The following is a 14,425-nucleotide window of genomic DNA, read 5'->3' as shown; positions in this document are numbered from 1 at the left end:
ATTATTTTGAAAGCTGAAACCCTCCGAAATGTGGTTTAGGTTAAGAAAATAAATTGGCATCAATGCAGAAATATTGATCATTTAAAGGGAATCTGTCACCTTTTTTTTGGCCTATCAGCTGCCGGCATTGACATCAGGGGCTTATCTACAGCATTCTGTAATGCTGTAGATAAGCCCCCAATGTAACCTGAAAGATAAGAAAAACACGTTGGATTATACTCACCGATGGGTGTCGCGGTCCAGTCCGGCGCCTCCCATCTTCATACGATGCCGTTCTCTTCTTCCCTTCCTGTAGTGTCTCCGGCGCAGGCAGAGCAGAGTCCTGCAGTGCGCAGGCGTTGGGAGAACAACTTCTCCAGCCTCGACTCAGCTGCAGAGATTACAAGAAACTTTTTTGTTCACATTTTCTGCACCGTCCCCATATATCCCGAATCTGCACAAACTCCTCATCCTACTGATACCTCAATACTGATCCGCTGCTCTTGCCATTTGTGTCCCTATTACTGCAGCTACTGTGTGCCCTCTAAATGGTAAAACTACCCTCTAGAATATAGTAATGTCATGTGCAAGTGCCCTAGAAAACAGTGCCCACATTTTGCCCCTAGAAAGTAATAATGCCCTCTGTGTACCCCTTTGACAGTCATTTTAACTTGAGTTCTCCTATAACAATAAGTGCCCATATAACATTTAATAATGTCCTGAGTCTCCCCCCTTGAACAGCTCACCTATAGACAGTATGATACTCTTATACATAGTATAATGGTCCCTCACTGTATAGTACTTCCATACAGAATACTGACCCTTTAGTAGCCCCCAAACTGTTTGATGACTCCATCACTGTATGATGGCCCCATCACAGTAATCCCCAATCTGTATGATGGTCCCCTAAATAGCCTCCATATAGTATAATGCACCAGAAAGTCCTCTATATAATATAATGCACTCCTCATAGGCCTCCATATATAGTTAATGCACTTCCCATAGGCCTCCATACAGTATAATTCATTCCCCTTAGGCAGACTCTATAGTATTACAAAGTCCAGAAATAGAAGGCGAGCACCATCACGATAGTCCCCACATCCGAACCATCATGTGTGTGTAAAAGAGACGCAGCCGGCAATACAACTGTTTTACCCTTAGGTGCACATTCATGGAAAATAAGCTTATCCGCAAAGCAAAAAATAGTAGAAAAGAGCGGCACTCACCGGGTAGTGTAGTCAAGGCTTTATTATAAAAGCATATCAGCGGGAGAACGGGTGCAAAAAGGAGATGGCAATGGCAATCGTTTCGCGCTGCAAAGGCGCTTCCATTGTAACCTGTGGAAGCGCCTTTGCAGTGCGAAGCGATCGTCGTTGCTATCTCCTTTTTGCACCTGTTCTCCCGCAGATATGCTTTTATAATAAAGCCTTGACTACACTACCCGGTGAGTGCCGCTCTTTTCTACTAGACTCTATAGTATAATGCACCCCTATAAGCAGACTATATAGTATAAAGCACTCCCTTAGGTAAACTTTATATAGTGTAATGCACGCCCCATAGTCACACTCTATATTGTATAATGCAACCCCCCATAGAGAGACACTATATAGTATAATGCACCTCCATAGGTAGCCTTTATAGTATAATGCACCCCATAGGCAGACTCTATATATTATAATGCACTCCCCGTAGGCAGACTATATACAGTGTCTACAAGTAGTATTCAACCCCCTGCAGATTTAGCAGGTTTACACATTCGGAATTAACTTGGCATTGTGACATTTGGACTGTAGATCAGCCTGGAAGTGTGAAATGCACTGCAGCAAAAAAGAATGTTATTTCTTTGTTTAATTTTTTTTTAAATTGTGAAAAGTTTATTCAGAGGGTCATTTATTATTCAACCCCTCAAACCACCAGAATTCTGTTTGGTTCCCCTAAAGTATTAGGAAGTATTTCCGGCACAAAGAACAATGAGCTTCACATGTTTGGATTAATTATCTCTTTTTCCAGCCTTTTCTGACTATTTAAGACCCTCCCCAAACTTGTGAACAGCACTCATACATGGTCAACATGGGAAAGACAAAGGAGCATTCCAAGGCCATCAGAGACAAGATCGTGGAGGGTCACAAGGCTGGCAAGGGGTACAAAACCCTTTCCAAGGAGTTGGGCCTACCTGTCTCCACTGCTGGGTGCATCATCCGGAAGTGGAAGGCTTATGGAACTACTGTTAGCCTTCCACGGCCTGGACAGCCTTTGAAAGTTTCCTCCCGTGCCGAGGCCAGGCTTGTCCGAAGAGTCAAGGCTAACCCAAGGACAACAAGGAAGGAGCTCCGGGAAGATCTCATGGCAGTGGGGACATTGGTTTCAGTCAATACCATAAGTAACGTACTCCACCGCAATGGTCTCCGTTCCAGACGAGCCCGTAAGGTACCTTTACTTTCAAAGCGTCATGTCAAGGCTCGTCTACAGTTTGCTCATGATCACTTGGAGGACTCTGAGACAGACTGGTTCAAGGTTCTCTGGTCTGATGAGACCAAGATCAAGATCTTTGGTGCCAACCACACACGTGACGTTTGGAGACTGGATGGCACTGCATACGACCCCAAGAATACCATCCCTACAGTCATGCATGGTGGTGGCAGCATCATGCTGTGGGGCTGTTTCTCAGCCAAGGGGCCTGGCCATCTGGTCCGCATCCATGGGAAGATGGATAGCACGGCCTACCTGGAGATTTTGGCCAAGAACCTCCGCTCCTCCATCAAGGATCTTAAGATGGGTCGTCATTTCATCTTCCAACAAGACAACGACCCAAAGCACACAGCCAAGAAAACCAAGGCCTGGTTCAAGAGGCAAAAAATCAAGGTGTTGGAGTGGCCTAGTCAGTCTCCTGACCTTAACCCAATTGAAAACTTGTGGAAGGAGCTCAAGATTAAAGTCCACATGAGACACCCAAAGAACCTAAATAACTTGGAGAAGATCTGCATGGAGGAGTGGGCCAAGATAACTCCAGAGACCTGTGCCGGCCTGATCAGGTCTTATAAAAGACGATTATTAGCTGTAATTGCAAACAAGGGTTATTCCACAAAATATTAAACCTAGGGGTTGAATAATAATTGACCCACACTTTTATGTTTAAAATGTATTAAAATTTAACTGAGCAACATAACTTTTTGGTTTGTAAGATTTATGCATCTGTTAATAAATCCTGCTCTTGTGTGAAGTTTGAAGGCTCTAACTTATTTGCATCTTATCAAACCTGCTAAATCTGCAGGGGGTTGAATACTACTTGTAGGCACTGTAGTATAATGCACCCCCATAGGCAGACTCTATATAGTATAATGCACCCCCATAGGCAGACTCTATATAGTATAATGCACCCCCATAGTTAGACTCTATATAGTATAATGCACCCCCATAGGCAGACTCTATATAGTATAATGCACCCCCATAGTTAGACTCTATATAGTATAATGCACCCCCATAGGCAGACTCGATTTATTATAATGCACCCCCATAGGCAAACTATATAGTATAATTCACCCCCATAGGCAGCCTCTATATAGTGTAATGCACCCCATAGTCAAACTCTATTCTGTATAATGCAACCCCCATATATTGACTCTATATAGTGTACTGCACTTCCCATAAAGAGACTTTATATAGTATAATGCACCCCCATAGGCAGCCTCTATAGTATAATGCACTCCCTTATGCAGCCTCTATAGTAATGCACTCCCATAGGCAGACTTGATGTAGTATAATCACTCTCCATAGACAAACTTTATATACTGTAATGCACTCTGCATAAAAATAAATACAATACTCACACCTCCTCCTTGTTCCCCCACTGCTCTGAGTGCCCACCCATCTTAAAGGTAACCTCTTTTTTGGCCTTCCAGCTAAAAATATCAGTTAAGTGAGTGTCAGCTGTGCATTCCACAACTACTTCTGAAACTCCCTGACTCCCCCATGTATCACCCATAAAAACTTTTTTTATTGCTCCTGCGCTGTATGGTAATATGTCCGGTCCGATGGGCGTTGCTTCGGTTCCCTCACTCCACCCCTCCTCGACTTGCTGTACACATTCCTTGCCATGAATATCGCAGATCGCATAGAGATTTTGCGCGTGTGCATTCAAATGGGATCTTGCGCATGCGCATTATGCTTTGCCCAACCGCGGGCAAAGCCGAAAAGCAGTTTACTAGTAACTAGTGATGAGCGAGTATACTCATTGCTCGGGCTTTCCCAAGCATGCTCGGGTTGTCTCCTAGTATTTTGGTGTGCTCGGAGATTTAGTTTTCGTCGTCTCAGCTGCATGATTTGCGACTTGCAGACAGGCTAAATATGTGGGAATTCCCTAACAAACAGGAATTCCACACATGTATTCAAGCTGTCGTACAGTCGCAAATCATGCAGCTGAGACGACAAACTAAATCTCTGAGCACGCCAAAATACTTGGAGGACACCCGAGCATTCACATTTGCGTTTCAGTCCGCAGCATATCATCCGCATGCAAAAACGCATGTTTATGCAGCGATTTTTATGCGCATCATCTTACGCTTGATGGGAAAAATGCTGTGTGTGCATGCGCTTGCGTTGTCTATGCGCATGCGTTCGATATGCCACCAAACAAAAATGGGCGTGTCTCATGGGATTTCTATATGTATTTTGAAGAACGCATGTCCTTGCATAGCAATGCATTCCCATATATAGTAATGCATTTTTGACACACTCATCTGCATGCACATGCCTGCGCGTATTTGACGCCTCCAAAAATGCAACATGTTGCATTCGCTGAGCCCCACCGCACACTGCAAAACAACACATGCGTACGCATCCGCATGCAAACCCATGTCCCTGCGTACACCACGTTAAATATATGTACGCGTGACGCATGCGGATCTATGCAGATCAAACGCTGCACACAGATACACAAATGTGAAACCAGCCTTAGTGTATGTAAACTTTTGACTTTACAGGAAGTAATAAAAATGCCTTAAAACTTTCTCTCATTATTCTGCCATTTGGTAAATGTTAATAATTATGGTAATTCTAATTGACCTGAAACGGAAAAGTAAACTTCTGCTTTCAAGTGTGTGCGTGTGTATGTAATATTTATTTAAATCTCATTCATTACATATAGATGTATAATGAAGCTTTTATGACAGCAATGAGCAGGCATCCTGAGCTATCGAGCTCAGCCATATGCTGGCAGGGTGTTCTTACTATGCGGTGGGTGTCGCACCGTTTCCTGATCAGAGACTCCTACTTTTTCACTGCTATGACACTCAGCTGCACTTATACTGAGCTGTCTTCACAAAATTGCTCCTCCATCAATCTAAGGGTATGTGCACACGGTGCGGATTTTGCTGCGGATCCGCAGTGGATTTGCCTCTGCGGATCCGCTGCAGATCCGCAGGCATTGTACAGTACAATGCAAATCAATGGGATTTCAAAACCACAGTGCAGATGCTGCGGATTTTTCCGCAGTTTTAAATCTGCAGCATGTCAATTCTTTCTGCGGATTCGGCAGCGGTTTGACACCTGTTCCATTGTCCAGGTGTCAAACTGCAGGGGAAATTTACCTGCGGTTTTACCTGAAAAAGCCGCAGCTCAATTCGCACTGTATGCACTCACCCAAGTCCCTCAGCGTTTTTGGACTCGGGTATGGAATCGTATATAGTAAGCCTTGGCTGCTTTAGTAAATGGGACCTTCAGCTGAAATGTTTGTGACAAAGGGAAATTTTTTGGTCATATTAGTCCCCATCTTAGTCGCCTGACATCCGGCTGAAAGCACATTGGGAAGAACCATTGACTGTCAACACATGTCAGTCAGCTACATTCAGGCTGCGGAGTAAATACACTTTAAAAATGTGATTCCCTAATGTGTACACAGTGAGGAGGCTAAATGGTCAGGGAAACCGTGCGTGCGTTGTGCGGCACATCATTCGGGCGGGAATTCCTGCTATCTAAGACGGTGCTGATTAGGCCTGTTTCACACTTCCGTTTTTGTGTCCGCCAAACGGATCCGTTTCCGTTTTTTTGACGGAAACTGATGCAGACGGATCCGTTTTTTAAAAAACGGATCCGTTTTTTTGACGGATCCGCGGTAACCACTAATGTAAGTCTATGGGACAAAAAAAACGGATCCTGCAAAAAATGGCGGATCCGTTTTTTTTACGGAAACCAACGGATTTTGACGGATTTGAAAAAACGGAAGTGTGAAACAGGCCTTAGTGATTCTGCTCCGCTCCCAACACATCCCTTTTTTCAGTATTCCTTTTTGATGAAAAGTTGCACTTTTTTTTTTTTTCAGAACGTAAAGCTATCCTCTTCCCTAATGTACAAGCTTGAAAGCTACACACATTTGCCCGCTTTACGTTTTGACCTCTGCTTTTCAGATGTTAAAAGCACTCACTCCCAGGATATATTCCTAATGAGGTTTTATAATTGTGTCCCTGGGGTGCTCTACACAGAAGCCAGCAGCACTCACATCCAAGCCGGGCAGACCTGTTCAGCTACAATGATAACTGCTGTAATGAGTCTGGGGACACTACGGAGATTCGCTGCTAGAATCACTGCTGGCCAGTGGAAGAAGTCAAGAACACATTGGATTTAGGTAATTTATTACACTGGAAGAGTCCTGGCATGGCCTTAAGCTACATGCAGCCTGCTAGCGACATGCAGAGCATTAAATACTCCCTGGAGTGGTGATTAAGCAGCGCTTGTACTAGGGAAATTATACATATATGTAGTCCATTTGTTATACATGGTAGTACTGTGATATACTAACAGAGCTAAAGCCAGTAATAATCCAGAAGCAAGGAACACAAGTAACTAAAACGCTGGGCTTACTTTATTCACACGTATTTCACAATAAAACGGAATCTCGCATCAAAGAGACGTTAAAGGGAATCCTGCATCAAGTTTTTGCTATAATCTGAGACCAGCATGATGTAAGGGCAGAAAACCTGATTCTAGCAATGTCTTGCTTTTTAGGCTACTTGTTGTAGTTTCAATAAATGCAGCAGGAGATTCACTAGAGGACTAGTGCTATGTAAGTCTATAGCAACTCCCCTACGTGCCAATGCAGATTTTTCATAGCACAGGCCATTCCCATTACTGGGTTGCCACTGACAAGCTGAAAATTCCTGCAAAAAAATCTCAATTCTACTTGGGCCTCCTTCAGACGTCTGTTTTTTAACGTCTGTTCTATCTGTGTTTTTCACGGATCATACATGTACCCATGGGACTGTTCAAATGTCCATGGATTTTTTTGTCGTCTGTGGATGAGGAAGCTGCCACATCCAGGGAAAAGGATTGTGAGGTCTTCATGCTTGTGCAGTACTATCCCAATTCTGTTTCAGACCAATTAGAGCATGTTCAGTATTTGGTCAGTATTTTACATCAGTAATTAATTGTAAGTCAAAACCAGGAGTGGAGCAATCAGGAAACGTATAATAGCAACACGTCACCGCTTTTGCAATTTTCACCTACTCCCTGTTTTGGACTTAAAATTACTGATGCAAATTACTGAACATGCAAATGTGGCTTAATGGAAACACCCAAGTCCCCCGGTCATCTATATACAAGTGCTTCTCACTAAATTAGAATATTATCAAAAAGTTTACTTCAGTTCTTCAATGCAAAATGTGAAACTCATATATAGAGTCATTACAAACAGAGTGATCTATTTCATGTGTTTATTTCTGTTAATGTTGATTATGGCTTACAGCCAATGAAAACCCAAAAGTCATTATCTCAGTAAATTAGAATACTTTATAACACCAGCTTGAAAAATGATTTTAAAATCCGAAATGTTGGCCTACTGAAATGTATGTTCAGTAAATGCACTCAATACTTGGTCGGGGCTCCTTTTGCATCAATTACTGCATCAATATGGCGTGGCATGGAGGCAATAAGCCTGTGGCACTGCTGAGGTGTTATGGAAGCTTATCTTGCTTTGATAAAGTGAGGGGAGTCCATGACCCAATACATGAACACGCTGCAGTAGATCCACACTGCGATTGTTACGCAAGATGGCATAGGCTTAGGATCCCCTGACATAGTGCTGCGAGACCAGCTAGTGACAGGCTGTAGAGATGCGCTGCTTAAGCAAGCCTTGCATGAGCGCCTACGAGCTATCCCGCGCATGACTTTTTCAGAGATGGAGCAGAAGTGCGCAAAAGAGAACAGGAGCAGGGGACTGCAGCCTTGACAGGGATGGGAAGAAATCGAGAGCCTGATGGAAGTCCTTGCTGCCACCTTGGAGTCCACTCCCATACCTCGGGGAAACTTACGTCAAGAGGAGAGAGACATTAGAGGAGAGATGCCGAGCATAAGAAAAACTCCAGGCACAGCCCCAAAATTTACTTCCAGATCCTGCGGTGAAGAGCGATTGCAGAGGAGGTATGCTTCCTGTAGAGGATGGCGATTCAGACTGAAACACCCACCAGACAGGCGTGGAAGTGTGTTTTGGACATGTGGAAGAATGGGCACCTGTGAAGAAGTTGCCCTACAAGAGACAGCCAACGGCGAAGATTCGCTCACCCTTCCGAAGGTCATGCCAACTGGAAAGCGCGCTGCCTATAGAAGAAATAGTACGTGAGAGGAGGGTAGCAGCACCCAGAGCCAGACAGAGACTATACGTCATATGCTGAGAAGAGAGGGAGAAGATGATGACTGTCTATAGTGAGGTGTCTGCTCTGCTCCGTCACGTGGAGGCGAATCGGATGGAACGCCAAGTTGGATCCAAGGGTTCTGTCTGTGAGGATCAACTCAAAGGAGGGGAAGAAGTGTCAAATGTCCCTGAAACGCTCACTACCACGGTTCCTGTCGGTAATGAGGAAGAATCCCGTGCCTCATTCTCTGAAGTGGACAGTTTGCCGTCCGCTAGTCCAAGGGATGTACATAGGCCTGAAACTCCAGAGATAGCTGCTCCGTTGAACCTGGACATACTCCCATCCCCTGCAACCCAAAATTCTGAGTACTCCTAATGAGCAAAGTCAAGAGGAGCTTCAAGGTATCCCGTATGACCATGCTGGTGATTCGCCCCTGCGGAATACACAGGACAAATTTTTTTGGCAGAATGTGGTGTAAGAGAGGCAGGAATAGATGTGAATATTGTGGGCATCGGTCCTATCTCCAAAGAACATAAAGGAGCGCGAATTGAAGGCGAGGGGGTGTAAGGGGGCAACCGGACCGAGGGTACCTGCATGCCAGGTCCAGAACTGTTGAGGCTGCATCCCCTGTTCCCGGGGGAAAGCCTGAGTGTGCCGGACCTTCCTTTTGGCAGAGGGGGGCGGGGGGATAAAAAGGCAGAGCGCGTGCAGCAGGTGAGTTTTGACGCGAACCTGGGACAGCGCGCAGTGAGAGGAGCGCTGCGCCCCGTCCCTCCAGATAGTACCGGCGCTGTGACAGGCCCCACCACCTGCAGAGGGGCCGCAGCAGAGAGAAGGGCCAGGCGTGCTGCAGCAGACCAAATAGAGAGGGAAGCCGTGTGTCCAGCAGCAGCCAGGCAGTGGAGTGCTCCGTCTTGGGAGCATCAGCAGCGTGCAGGCCAGTGTTTGCTGTCTCCAGCCACCGGCAGCAGAGACCAGAGATGGAGAGGAACGCGCAGTGTGTGCCCGTGACTACAGAGAAAGGTGCAGTGTGCCTGGTGACTACAGAGACTGAGACTTACAGTGTGAGCCTGTGACTACCAGAGAACAAGGTGCCGTATGCTACATGTCTGTGAGTACAGTACACGTGACTGGGAACGGGACAGACTCTTTCACCCTGACTTTACCAGTGAATATTTGCCGGGGCATTGATGTCCACAGAACCTTCCTGGAAAAGACACCGCTTCAGCCGTTGCCGACACTATTGAGGTCCCAGCCATGAGTTACAGTTTGAGGATCTTCTGACACAAGTGCTTCACAGGAACTGCCGTTACTAGAACTGTTATTCTTTACCTTCCAATATCCATTGCCATTTATACTGTTTAATCCACTGTTTAACCCTTTACGCCCCTGCGTGGAGTATTCCCCTGTTATTAAACTTGTTAACCCTTGCTCTGCCTCCTGTCCGTCACTTCATCCCGCAACCTGCTTACAATATTCCAATTTAATGAGAAGCACTTGTAGGTGCAAGTTTCAAAAGTGCTGCTTGGTTTTGTCTTATTGCTCACTTGGCCACTCATGTCTGCAAAAAGCAAAACCTGGCATTTGTTACTCCTCCTCAAATAATGTTATTACAGACTGCAGGATCTCTGTAAGAAGAGTGAAATAATTTCTCATAGTTGCCTCTTTCTTGCTGAATTAATAATTTAATTATGAAATCTAAACTTTTTTTTTTTTTTTTTGCAGCATTGCAATGGCTACGAAAGAAAACATGACATCTCAGAGAGGAATGCTGAAATCCATACAAAGCCGGATGAACACCTTGGCTAGTATCCTTAAGAGCTTGATTATAGCTATAAATATGCAAATTTTTACAGCACGTTAAAGTAGAACTCTAAGTGAGCACTATGTACTCTATTACTAGTATATTATCCACCAGCGATGATACAGAGCTTCTGCAGTTTTTCTTTTCTAGCTTCCCCTGGAGATATAAGGATATGTCTAGTCAACAGTCCAAAGGCCGCACTCTTTGGGTTTTGGTAGGGTTTGCTTTTGGGAACTGAATGCTCTTGGCTGTTTGGGACACTTCCCATTGCACATTCACTTTCTGAGCAGTTAGGTAGCTGGAGTCACTCCTAAACATTCCCTTGTTTCAGTGCTTCCGTGTAATCCATATTTAATATCACCGCATAGGGGTGATGATTGAATCATAAGTGGAATCAGGGGTTACACTCGAGCCCTTCTACTGCTAAATAGTGTGTCACAGTTGACCGAATCACTTTTCCTACAAAATTGGCGCATAAAATTGAAAATGTTCATTTCTAGTCTCATTTTAGGACTGAGAAGTTTCCAGTCTGGAAAAAAATGTAAAATATTTAGTAAAATTCATGCTTACAGTTAATATCATATTTCTTACTTTTACCTAGTTTAGATCTAGCAGCACTTCTAGGAAATCTTTCTAGAGTCTCTCTTTTCTTTTTCGCTTAGTCCCTCCCCTATGGTGGATGGAAGCTGGGTCCTCAAGGAGTTGTTTTCCTTTAAAGTGTTAGTAAGCAGTTTGACAAATTGCATCGTCAGCAGGAATGTTATTGATCACAACTATAACATATCTATATAAAGGTTATCCGCTCTTTAGAAAGTAATATACATTAGGTATGGTCACACTTCAAGTCCGTTTCTCACTATTTGCCGTGCATCTCTACTATATCGTATTCCGTGGGTGTCGTATACAATTTTACAATATTCTACCGTATAAATAGCAATTATTTTGACTAGTTGGTAACAGAGACATTAATAATCATTAATGGGGGAATTCATGTCTTATAGTGTTGTGTTATAGTTCTGGGTATGCTGCTGTTTTGATTCCAGAGAGGATTTATTATGCAGAACACGAAAAATTGTAAGAATTTAAACAGATTTTATAGAAAAATGTGTATATCATATTGTATATAATTTCAAGATCTGAATGGCAAAAAAATATTGCAATAGGTCTTGGTGTACTCCAGGTAAGACGTACTGAAAGCCACAGAAATATATGCTTGTGTCATTACAGTGGTACTCTAAATCTTATGGATGCAAAGAAACATGCCGCAGTCCACAAGATAATTTAGAGATCTGTTTTTTTTCCTAGAGGACACTATCCCCAAACATAAAGCCAAAGCTAGACTGCAGTGGATTAAAACGCGTTTAATGTCCAAAATCCAAACCAAACCTCAATCCAATTAAGAATGTGTAACTAAATTAGTGTACATATGTCCAAGCTTACAGATTTATCCTCAGACTTGTGCCTTCTAAATACAGACTTGATCGTTATAATGCTGTATTAAACATGACATTTATTATAACAATATTATTTCAGATGTTCCCATCAGAGGTGCTGTCACTATTTTTTTTTCTCCATGGTGACAGATTAGCAGACTGATCGATTGAGACTTTAGGAGTCATAGGTTTAATTACTACAGAACATGGTAATGAGAGTAGATCCAGGAAGGAAAAGTGCTTAATATTTCAGCAGCTGTCTCACTGACACCTCTCCTGGGCTGATAATGGGAAAGTGTACTGAACAGTAACCAGCAAGGTTTTTTTTTCCACTGTGCCGTTGTTCCCTTTTAGTTCCCTGACACCGCTATTATGGGGATATTGTGGGCTGATGAGCAACGCTGGAGCAGAACATGAGCATAGTTGCATTTTTTTCATTTGTGTGTTTAATGAGGTGTAAAAATGTATTTGTTTCCAATTGTTTGTGTGCAGCTGTATTGATAGGAAAGTCCACAATGTCTGCTACAACAAATTAAATATAACATACATGAAAAAGCAATAGTGACCCAGAAAAGGGGACATTAAAGAGCCTCTCCAGTCAAAACTAATTGTGTAAAGTGATACCAACATTGACTGCGTATCAAGCTTTACCAGAGAAAGGGGACTAGAATTGAGCAAAAAGATTTGCAGGACCCTGGTGCAGCTTATATGCCGCTAGTCTGTGGCCGCCGGACTATAGCCCTCCAATTCTTCTACCTGCCGGTCCCTCTTCTAATTGGTAGACACTGTGACTCATCATTGACGCATGATGTTGTGCCATGTGAACTGATCAGAAGGGGCGCTGGGGATGTGGCAGGTAGGAGGTTCACAGAGCTCTGATCCTTGGACCATGGACTATTGATATGGTCGCTGGATCCAGGGTCCTGCAAATCTTTTTGCTCATCTCGAGAAGGCACCCTTATAAAATAAAGAACCAAGTGTTTTGACTCTAATCACCTATTGCTCAAGTAGTCTCTGTTGGGACTGAAAGTGACGTATCTATTCAGTGACTTGACCACTGAGCCCACAGATTTGCTGCCGGGTCAGGTGTCTGATAGATGTGACGTCATTACAACCTCACTGAGCTGGTGCAAGCACCACTGCCCCTTCTTTCTTGTAATTGGTAGGATTCCCAGTGGAGGGATTGGCACAGATCATATATATTTCTAGCCAAATCTTGTGCAAACTACTTTATATTTAAATGAATGCAGTGTGAAAATTACCATAGTCCTGACACTAGAAAGTAAAGTGCATCTCTGCCTAGTCAAGCATAAAATTAAAGCGGGAAAGACAAAAATCGCAATAGGGTCTTACCCAGTAAACAAAGAATAGAGAAGATCAGAGTATGCTCACCTGGTGCGGTTGTGGCAGTCACAACCGCTATTTAAAGCTGATCAAAGGCTGCAGCACTACCAGGTAGATAGGACACAAATACTGGAAGATGAGGTTCTTCTGTTTTTACCCAGACACATCTCCCCACAAACTGTTATGGTTGTGCTTCATATTGCTGCTCAGTACCTTGCCCTTAGATAATACTGACCTGCAATAAAAGACATGGACATAACAGTATCTTATTTTGAAGGTAGAGCCTTTAGATTGAGGTCTGTGTGTCTCCTTGCTCATCATCCCCACACTACTTTCATTAGGCAAAACTTCTCACTTGTAGCTTCTGCCATACCTCATAGTATAGGAGTGCCTCCGAGAAAAATCCTCGATTACTCTGTCGCCTAATTGGGGGACACAGAACCTTGGGTGTTATGCTGCTGTCCACTAGGAGGCGACACTATGCATAATCTGAAAAAGATTAACTTTGGCTCCTCCTCTGCAGTATACACCCCTGGACGGCGTCAGCCTTCTCCAGTTTTTGCTTAGTGTCGCAAGGAGGCACACCTTTTTTCTTCCTTTTTTTTCACGGAAATACAGATGAAGAAAAGTGGGTCTCCAGCGAGACTCCCGGCATGGCTCCCTCCTCGGTCCCCTATTAGGGGTACCCGGTTGAGGTCGAGGTGGTTTTTTCCCCATGTCGCTCCCTCCCCAGTCCCTCGGGTCCTGGTTCGAGGTCGAGACCCCCCTCCTTCCCCAACCCCTTTAAGGGGTCTGGGTTGAGGTTGAGGCGAGGATGAAGACCCCCTGACGGTGACAGACGCACCCTCCCTAATCCCCCGCAGGGGGTATTAGGTTGAGACGCCTCAGGTAGGGTCGGAGATCAGGCAGCATTCCGCAGCTTCCAGGGACCCCAGGCCGGCCATTCTCTTGGCACTGAGAGCCTTTCATCACTTGCTTGCAGCCTCGCACATACGGATAAAGTCGGACAATGCCACGGCTGTGGCATACGTGAATCACCAAGGCGGGACCCGCAGTGCTCAGGCGATGAGAGAAGTGGCTCATATCCTCCGCTGGGCGGAAGACACAAGGTCGGTACTTTCTGCGGTACACATTCCGGGTGTAGAAAACTGGGAAGCCGACTTCCTCAGCAGGCAAGGAATGGACTCGGGGGAGTGGTCTCTCCATCCCGAGATTTTTTACCAGATCTGTCAACGCTGGGGAAC

General features: G+C 44.4%; 1 protein-coding gene across 4 annotated transcripts in view; it reads left to right on the top strand.

The window, feature by feature from the left end:
- Nucleotides 1-14,425, top strand: part of GOSR1 (golgi SNAP receptor complex member 1) — a 131,050-nt gene that overhangs the window by 108,405 nt on the left and 8,220 nt on the right. For all 4 annotated transcript variants that reach the window (XM_073565415.1, XM_073565417.1, XM_073565412.1 and 1 more), the window contains exon 8: nt 10,326-10,408. In XM_073565415.1, the coding sequence (XP_073421516.1) occupies nt 10,326-10,408 (83 nt within the window). The remainder of the gene's footprint in view (nt 1-10,325; nt 10,409-14,425) is intronic.

The sequence above is a fragment of the Dendrobates tinctorius genome, unplaced genomic scaffold, assembly GCF_039654945.1.
Source record: "Dendrobates tinctorius isolate UK_male_01 unplaced genomic scaffold, ASM3965494v1 ptg000016l, whole genome shotgun sequence".
Taxonomy (NCBI): Eukaryota; Metazoa; Chordata; class Amphibia; order Anura; family Dendrobatidae; genus Dendrobates; species Dendrobates tinctorius.
Note: the sequence above shows the minus strand (reverse complement) of the source record. Positions and strands in the feature narration are given on the sequence as shown.